Source organism: Silurus aristotelis (genome assembly GCF_946808225.1).
Source record: "Silurus aristotelis genome assembly, chromosome: 19".
NCBI lineage: Eukaryota > Metazoa > Chordata > Actinopteri > Siluriformes > Siluridae > Silurus > Silurus aristotelis.
In genome coordinates, this window is record NC_139592.1 from 703,632 (window position 1) to 713,631 (window position 10,000).

Below are 10,000 nucleotides of genomic sequence, written 5' to 3' on the forward strand. Positions count from 1 at the left end.
GGCGAGGGCACTGTTACAGTGAGAGTATTAAGCACGCGAGGGCACTGTTACAGTGAGAGTATTAAGCAGGCGAGGGCACTGTTACAGTGAGAGTATTAAGCACGCGAGGGCACTGTTACAGTGAGAGTATTAAGCACGCAAGTGCACTGTTACAGTGAGAGTATTAAGCAGGTGAGAGTACTGTTACAGTGAGAGTATTAAGCAGGTGAGAGTACTGTTACAGTGAGAGTATTAAGCACGCGAGGGCACTGTTACAGTGAGAGTATTAAGCACGCGAGGGCACTGTTACAGTGAGAGTATTAAGCAGGCGAGGGCACTGTTACAGTGAGAGTATTAAGCACGCGAGGGCACTGTTACAGTGAGAGTATTAAGCAGGTGAGAGTACTGTTACAGTGAGAGTATTAAGCACGCGAGGGCACTGTTACAGTGAGAGTATTAAGCACGCGAGGGCACTGTTACAGTGAGAGTATTAAGCACGCAAGGGCACTGTTACAGTGAGTAGAGCGTCATGCTTTATCCTGCTCCAGCTTTATGAAACAGGATCCTGGATGGAGCATTGTGTTACTGTAGAGTCACGGTATTGTGAGAAGTGAATAAGTGGAGTAACGGAGACTTTTTGGGCCACATCTCCACACTCATGCATTCACAGTATTGTGTATGTATAAATAAGAGTATCGTGCTCACGCTCAGCTCAGTGAGGGAGTGGACATGGTAAAACATCAGTCAGTCCACCGTGAGGACTCGTGCCAGACGCTTAGCGTCCTCGCCTCGACTCTTCCTCACTGTTTCCAAGAGACGCATGGCCAGATGATTCAGGTTTCAGTGACTCATGTTCCTCACGAGATGAATTAATCTCATTTCACACCGATGCCAAAAAAACACAGCGATGAAAACAAGACAGCAATGAAGAGAAGGAGAACATTTATAATCCCCCGAAGAACAAAATTATTTCAAATGTATTTAATTATAATAAATGTCATTAATTCAGCAATACAAAAACAAATGATCATTTCATCGTAAAAAGTATTTAAATTTAAAATAGAGATTAGATTATGCAAATTTCTATCAGAAACAATTGTGCAGAAAAGGTTTCTGTTCACTGTGACCTTGTGGGTGGAGTTTTGGGTGGGGTTCCAGAGTTTGGTTAGCATTGTCACCTTTTCTTCTTTTTTTAGAAGTATATTTGTAATAATGAACTAATTAACTGGTAGTGGTATATTATAAATAATAAATAAATACACACTGAATTAACAGCGAGCAAATGTGAGTTACATTTTTCTTTAAATTGTGATTTTTAAAACCCGAAGCATTGTGGGGGATTGTGGGTAATGTAGTGTTGTGTGTGTTCAGGAGTGCTGTAGGTGCTGTGCTCTGGGTCTGAGTCTGAGAGAACAGCGAGAGTCATGTGACCCTCCACCAGCTTTGGGTCGAACCTGTAGCCACGCCCTCCTTACCTGCTGTGAGAGGATTCACCCAGCCAATCAGAGCACAGTCAGGGAGAAGACACACCCCCGAGCCACCAGCCCACCCAGGAGAGGTATTTTATTTCACAAAATTTACATATATATCCAATTTTAGTATTTATCCTTAGATATTTCTGTCTTTCAATTTACATTCTCTTCACTTTATCTATCTGTCTGTCTGTCTGTCTGTCTGTCTGTCTGTCTGTCTGTCTGTCTGTCTGTCTGTCTGTCTGTCTGTCTGTCTGTCACTCATTCTATACTATCTACCATCTAGCCATCCATCCATCCACTTATCCATGCATCTTTCTTTCTTTCTTTCTTTCTTTCTTTCTTTCTTTCTTTCTTTCTTTCTTTCTTTCTTTCTTTCTTTCTTTCTTTCTTTCTTTCTTTCACGTTATCTAACACTGGTGTCTGCTATAGATCTCTGTATTTAGATGTTCAGTGGTATATAAATGATGTTGTATCAGTGATCTGTGAAGCTCCGTCAGATATTTGTCTCTGATTTCTGATCTTGTTCCAGTTCACTTACACTCGCACACTGTTGCATGGTAAAGTGTGTGTGTGTGTGTGTGTGTGTGTGTGATTATGAAAAAGGCATAGTGTTTACATTTGGTTTAAATTTTCCTCCTGGATCAGAACCATAATTACAGAATTAAAGAAGAATGATGGTCTGGTTCCTCTCAAGGTTTCTTCCTTCTGCATCTCAGGGAGTTTTTCCTTCACCACAGTCTCCACCGACTTGTTCATCAGGGACAAACTTACACTTATTCGTTTTTATCACCACATTATCGGTGTAAAGCTGCTCTGAGACGATGTTCATTGTTAAACGTGCAAGTTGTGTGAAATGTACATAAAAACAGAATGTAATGATTTGCAAATCTCATAAACTCATATATTTTATTCACAGTAGAACATAGAAAAAGATCAAATGTGTAAACTGAGGAAATGTGCCATTTTATGGAAAAATAAGGTTAATTTGAATTTGATGGCTGCAACACGTCTCGAAAAATTTGGGACAGGACAACAAAAGTCTAGAAAAAGTGAGTTATTAAAATTAACCAGTTGCAGAAACATTAGTTTAATAGCAGGATAGTAAGATGATTGGGTATAAACCCCACCATCCTCTCTGGGTGAAAGCTCATACTGAGCCAAAATGGAAAACTGTTCGGTGGTCAGACGAATCCAAATTTGAATTTCTTTATGGAAACCATGGACACCACGTCCTCTGGACTAAAGAGGAGCGGGATCTTCTGGCTTGTTCTCAGCTCTTGGTTAAAAAGCTGCATCTCTGATGGTATGATGGTGCATTAGTGCTTGTACATCTGGAAAGACTCCATCCATGCTGAACGCTATCTTCAGCAACAAATGCTTTCATCCAGAAAACGTCTTTTTTGGGGAAGGCCTTGTAGATTTCAGCAAGACAGTGCTAACTGCATACTGCATCTATTACACCAGCGTGACTTCGTAGTAGAAGCGTCTGGTTGCTGAACAGACCCGTCTGCAGTCTAGACCGTTTACCTTTTAAAACAGTTTCAAACAATACAACATAAAACAAAAACACAACAAAGGAAACCCAGAACTGTTGAGGTGCTGGAATCCTGCATCAGACACACATGAGACAACATTCCTCTCCCAAAACCTCAGCAACTGCTCTCCTCAGTTCCCAGATGAATTTGGACAGAAGATGTGATGCTACACAGTGGGGAAATATGGTTCTGTACCAACTTTTTTGAGACATGACCTTATTGTTTCTTTTAAATGGTATAAATTCTCAGTTTAATCATTGATGTTTTTTGTTTTTATTCGTGAATATGAATTTATGAGATTTTTAAATCATCGCATTCTGTTTTTATTTACATTTTGATGGATACACTATACAACTTTGTCATCCTAATGGTTTCCAATAAACATTGTTCCATTATACCCTTACTGTTTCTAAAAGCATGACGCTGTAATGCTGTGTTTAGTGTCTGAAGGTCCTGAGCACCAGGCGTTCTCTCTGGAGGAGGTGGACGAGACGGAGAACATGGTGGAGGGTGTGGAGGATGTGGATGAGTGCCGTGTGTACGCCGGGCAGCTGTGTCATCATCAGTGTGTCAACACACAGGGATCGTACGTGTGTGTGTGTTTCCCTGGATTCGTCCTGCAGCCGGATGGGATTCAGTGTCTGCAGGAAGGTGAGGAAAGGAGCGGTGTGTGTGTGTGTGTGTGTGTGTGTGTGTGTGTGTGTGTGTGTGTGTGTGTGTGTGTGTGTGTGTGTGTGTGTGTGTGTGTGTGTGTGTGTGTGTGTGTGTGTGTGTGTGTGTGTGTGTGTGTGTGTGTGTGTGTGTGAATATTTATCTTCAGTTCATGCTTTATTTTGATTAGAGTTCTTCAACATACCAAAGCTTCCTGACACAGTACGTCTGTCTGTCTCTGTCTGTCTGTCTGTCTGTCTGTCTGTCTGTCTGTCTGCCCAAAAGTTTGTGGACTTCTGAGCACAAGATTTCTATGTGCTTCTTTTTTAACATCCAATTCCACATTGAATCTCCATGTGCTGTTATAATGAGCTCCACTCTTCTGGGAGATGTTCCACTGGATTCTGTAGAGATTCAGTATAGTTGGATATTTCACTTCAACCTATAGAAAGCAGATCTTCATGGAGCTGGATTTGTGCACAGGGACATTGTAATGCTGGAACTGGTTTGCATCCAGAGATGTCCTATACAATTGTGTGTACAAATTTGTGTAACAGTTTGGAGAAGAAGCACATCGTGGTGGCAATACTTTTGATCATCATTCGATATTTCGAACGTTAACCTGTGAAACCTTCTACAGTTTTTTTCACACACACTCACACAGTGATGGGAATAAAATCGGCTGGAGATTTCTGGTTGTTGGTGTTTCGTGCCTCTCCCTCGCTCGGTTCTGTGCGAATGTAAAAACGTGATGTGATGCAGAACTGCTTTTTCACTAGTGCTTTCCAAGAAAAACGATTGCTTCAGTTTTTTTGAAGAGCGTTCTGGCGAGACGTTAGTCTGCTCAGGACGTCACCGTTGCTTTGGCCCTGTGTGAAGAAATCGGCTCGGTGATGCAGCGGTGCTTTAACCGAACGAGTCTGAACAGGAAAGAGAGGAAAAAACACCTTCACAGGAAATTATAGAGAGGCTTCAAATACTGGAGCCATGCAGTAAAAACAAGCAGCTTTCTCCAGGTTTCACACACACACACACACACACACACACACACACACACACACACACACACAGAGTGTTTCTGCCTCATGCTCGTGCTTTAAGGAGAAACTGGAGGGACTTTATTTGGAGCGACACAGTTTCCTCCAATAATAATAATAATAATGTTTTCATTTGCATTATTATTGTAAGCGTGTGCCACGGCGTCCCTCAGCAGTCCTCTGGTCTTCTTATTTTCGCTGTTTTTGTAGAACCCTGCTTCTCAGCAATGGGACACAGAAGACGTGGCTTCAGAAAGTAGAACCATAGCGTTTTATTTTATTTGTATTTTAACCCAGTGCTCTTCTGGGCCAATGAAAGCGCTGTAAAGAGAACAAATTTTTATGATGTTTTCAGTCTGTTACAGAAGAAAAATCCACCAGCTCCATGAGCTCCATCAGCTCCACCAACTCCACCAGCTTCATTAGCTCCACCAACTCCACCAGCTTCATTAGCTCCACCAACTCCACCAACTCTATCAGCTCCAACAACTCCATTAGCTTCATTAGTTCCATCAGCTCCACCAACTCCATCAGCTCCACCAACTCCATCAGCTCCACCTACTCAATTAGCTCCATCAGCTCCATAAACTCCACCAGCTTTATCAGCTCCACCAACTCCACCAGCTTCATTAGCTCCACCAACTCCACCAGCTTCATTAGCTCCACCAACTCCACCAGCTACACCAACTCTACCAACTCTATCAGCTCCACCAACTCCATTAGCTTTATTAGTTCCACCAACTCCATCAGCTCCACCAACTCCATCAGCTCCACCAACTCCATCAGCTCCACCTACTCAATTAGCTCCATCAGCTCCATAAACTCCACCAGCTTCATCAGCTCCAACAGCTTCACCAGCTCCACCAGTTCAGAGGAAGCAGGAACTCATAAAGGAACTCTTTTGATCATGAAGTCTGTCTTGTTTGAGGTTCACAGGTGGAGAATTATTTAATCCATCTAAGTAGTCCATTGAATTCCCATGAATCCATCCATGTAGATCATCTTCAGTGTGAAGTGACGAGAACTCTATTAGGGCATTACGATGGTCCAGAGAGCAGAAGAGGACAGGATCTCTGGGATCTCAGGAGCATGTGGAGCTTGACAGAAAAAGAGTTCAAGCATGAGTCAGCGCTATTTGTTCATATTAGCACGTGGTAACAAAAAGTTTCGAGACTAGTTTTATAACAGACCAACAGATGGCAGCACGAGGCTGCTCACACAGTCACAGGGAGCACCTCTATAAGTCAGTGTACATCGGGAGCCGTGCGACCGGTGCTGTTCTGACCACGTGTGTTACCACGTCTGCTATTCAGTGGAGGAGATCATCTCCGAGTACATCAACTGAGTGCATGCTCATCATCTTTTTCTACATTTGCTGCATTGTGCATCGAGAATTCGGCCCCAGGGGCCACACCCTGAATGTCGAGTTCTACTGCCAGGGTCAAGGCCTGTCTCAAAACGTTTTGATAAGCATGTCATATCTCTTGGTCTTGCTAGGTAGTGGACTAGCCTACAGTGAGCGAGTAAACCAAGACGTACAAGTCTCTTTGTATGAACGATTGAGGAATAGGACGTCGTCGTGGCGACCAAATTCTGGGTTGTGATTGGCCAGAAGGTGTTGAATAGTTCTGTGTCACTGCAGCTGTGAGAGTGGAGCAGGTTTATGAGTCGCTCGCTGTTGTACATGTTCAGGTAGAAGGTTTGTTAATGAAGCGTTTCTGTGTGCAGTGATGGAGGAAGAGGATGGCGATGAGGATGAAGGCCAACTGAAAGGAGATGATGTCTTTAGTGTGATCCACAAACCAGTGGAGACAACCACCATGACCTCCACAACGACCTCCACCACCACCAGCCCTCCACCTCCTGCTGTTCTCGATCCTTGTGAAGGTATCACCTGTACACCTTTATCATAGCACATCACTCCATCCTGTCCTCTATCAACTTTACACACCTTTCATTCAGCAAACTCACAACCTTCTGGTTAGTGTTTTCCTCTCTCTCTCTCTCTCTCTCTCTCTCTCTCTCTCTCTCTCTCTCTCTCTCTCTCTCTCTCTCTCTCTCCTTCTTTTCTCTCTCTGCCATTTCTGTCTCTTGAATGCCCTGATGTTAGAGAGATGTTTTTCTGAGGTTGAAGGTTGGGGGGTGGTTGAACAGGAGCAGACTAGTGGCTGTAAATCATTCGTTTATCCTCTCAGCAGGATGGAGAACTTCTTCCTGTAATAATCAATGCCATTCTGCAGGAAACGGAGGCTGTGCCCAGCGCTGCCACCCGGTGGAGGGTCAAGCTCACTGCTCCTGTTTCTCAGGGTTCTCTCTGATGCCTGATGGACGTTCGTGTGAAGGTACACACACACACGCACGCACACACACACACGCACATACGCACGCACGCGCGCACGCGCACACACACACACACACACACACACACACACACACGTGAGGTTTAAAACACGTTTATACTTAAATATAAATTAATCTCGAGGAGGTATAAAGTAACATTTAGACACTATATAACTCTCTCTCTCTCTCTCTCTCTCTCTATATATATATATATGATAGATGTAATGACAGATGAATGAATAATCTGAATGAACAGTAGAGGAAAAGGTGATGTAGATGTAGATGCAGTGAGTACGATGGTCATGAACAGCGCAATGAAGGAGATCTTATATACAGTATTTATGAAAAAGTTCTATAAATATGTGCAAAAAGAAGAGACTTTTATATACAGTATGTGCAACGATTATAAAAATACAATATTGAGTTTTACAGTAAATATATAAAGTTTATTATGGATATTATAATAAAAACACTAATTGAAGCTAAAGACTGGAGATTTCTTTATTATTTCAAAAACAGTATTTTATATTTACAAACCCGATTCCAATAAAGTTGGGACTCTGTACAAATTGTGAATAAAAAAGAAATGCAATAATTTACAAATCTCATAAACTTATATTTTATTCACAATAGAATATAGATGAAATATCAAATGTTGAAAGTGAGACATTTTGAAATGTCATGTTAAATATTGTCTCATTTTGGATTTCATGAGAGCAAAACATTCCAAATAAGTTGGGACAGGCAGCAATAAGAGGCCGGAGAAGTGAAATGTACATATAAGGAACAGCTGGAGGAGCAATTTGCAACTTATTAGATCATTTGGCAACATGATTGGGTATAAAAAGAGCCTCTCAGAGTGGCCGTGTCTCTCAGAAGTCAAGATAAGCAGATGATCACCAAGTCCCCCAATGCTGCGGTGAGAAATAGTGGAGCAATTTTTAGTTAAGAGTTTGAAATTCTCATCATCTACAGTGCATAATATCATCCAAAGATTCAGAGAATCTGGAACAATCTCTGTGTGTAAGGGTCAAGGCCGGAAAACCATACTGGATGCCTGTGATCTTCAGGCCCTTAGACGGCACTGTATTACATTCAGGAATGCTGCTGTAATGGAAATCACAACATGGGCTCAGGAAAACTTCCAGAAATCATTGTCGGTGAACACAATCCACCGTGCCATTCACCATCACCGACTAAAACTCTATAGGTCAAAAAAGAAGCCATATCTAAACATGACCCAGAAGCTCAGGCGTTTTCTCTGGGCCACGGCTCATTTAAAATGGACTGTGGCAAAGTGGAAAACTGTGCTGTGGTCAGACGAATCAAAATTTTAAGTTCTTTTTGGAAAACTGGGATGCCATGTCCTCCAGACTAAAGAGGACAAGGACAACCCAAGTTGTTCTCAGCGTTCAGTTCAGAAGCCTGCATCTCTGATGGTATGGGGTTGCATGAGTGTGTGGTATGGGCAGCTTACACATCTGGAAAGTTCAAGTTCTAGAACAACATATGCTCCCATCTAGACGTCGTCTCTTTCAGGGAAGACCTTGCATTTTCCAACATGACAATGCCAGACCAAATACTGCATCAATTACAACATCATGGCTGAGTAGAAGAAGAATCCGGGTACTGACATGTCCACCTGCAGTCCAGATCATAAAAAAGAAGATACAACAAAGAAGACCTGAGACAGTTGAGCAACTAGAAGCCTGTATTAGACAAGAATGGGACAACATTCCTATTCCTAAACTTGAGCAACTTGTCTCCTCAGTCCACAGACGTGTACAGACTGTTATAAAAAGAAGAGAGGACGCCACACAGTGGAGACACGGCCTTGTCCCAACTTTTTTTCAGATGTGTTGATGCCATGAAATTTAAAATCAACTTATTTTTCCCTTAAAATGATTTTTCTTAGTTTGAACATTTGATACGTCGTCTATGTTGTATTCCGAATAAAATATTGAAAATGGAAACTTCCACATCATTCATTCTGTTTTTATTCACAATTTGTACAGTGTCCCAACTTTTTTGGAATCGGGTTTGTACATTTATGGCATCCAGAGCAACTTACATCCATCTTTCATACAACTGAACAGCTATGGGCTTAAGGGCCTTGCTCAGGGGCCCAGGACTGGAAGCTGTGCATGGCTGGGATTTGAGCTGACAACCTTCGGTTCTGAAGTCCAATGCTTTAACCACTAAACTATTATCAAATTCCAGTGATGCTTGCATGATCAGAATGGCTTATTTCCTACTAACGCTATTTTTTCTTTTTTACTAAATTGTTTAATTTACAGAATAAATACATTTTATGTGTAAAAATATATACAGCAGGTGATGTTTGAGTTTTATATTTGGCTCACAGTGCCACCTAGTGGTCAGATATAGTAACACACATTATTACTGTATGTTGGAGCTCCAGAGTTCAGCCTGTGTTTCACTCCACAGTTACCAGAAGTTCTAGTAAAAAACGTTTTCTTGTCGTTCTTGAAGACATGAACGAGTGCACGCTGGGAGCTCACAGCTGCGGCTCGGGGTTTGACTGCATCAACACGGCCGGCTCGTTCAGCTGCAGGTCCAGACCCAGGTGTTTGGGAGGATTCGCTCCGGACTCGCGGGGCCATTGCGTGGGTACGACTTCCCACTTATAATCAGTTACAACCAGTACAACCACTTACAATCACTTATAACCACTTATAACCATTTACAACCAGTTATAACCAGTAACAACCACTTACAAGCAGTTACAACCAGTTATAACCAGTTACAAGCGCATGCAGACTGCTTACAACCTGTCTGGGCTCTGTGCTAAAAGACTAATGATGCTAATGGCTTTAGTTTTGCATGGTGCAAGGAACGTGTGTGTGTGTGTGTGTGTGTGTGTGTGTGTGTGTGTGTGTGTGTGTGTGTGTGTAAATTCGACACACCAATACCTTTTAACATTAAATAAAATAAAAAAAGTTGTAACAGGAAAGTTTGGTGT

At 42.2% G+C, this 10,000-nt stretch overlaps 1 protein-coding gene across 7 annotated transcripts in view; it reads left to right on the forward strand.

Annotated features, from left to right (window-relative positions):
- LOC310714856 (fibulin-2-like) overlaps positions 1-10,000 on the forward strand; it is a 30,749-nt gene that overhangs the window by 11,670 nt on the left and 9,079 nt on the right. For 6 of the 7 annotated variants that reach the window (XR_014530154.1, XM_083520857.1, XM_083520862.1 and 3 more), the window contains exons 5-9: positions 1,351-1,537; positions 3,431-3,640; positions 6,406-6,564; positions 6,918-7,019; positions 9,511-9,648. Coding sequence is in view for 6 of the 7 variants with exons in the window: in XM_083520857.1 (XP_083376983.1) it covers positions 1,351-1,537; positions 3,431-3,640; positions 6,406-6,564; positions 6,918-7,019; positions 9,511-9,648 (796 nt within the window). In the remaining variant the exon portion in view is untranslated. The remainder of the gene's footprint in view (positions 1-1,350; positions 1,538-3,430; positions 3,641-6,405; positions 6,565-6,917; positions 7,020-9,510; positions 9,649-10,000) is intronic. The other variant, XM_083520859.1, reaches the window with a different exon arrangement.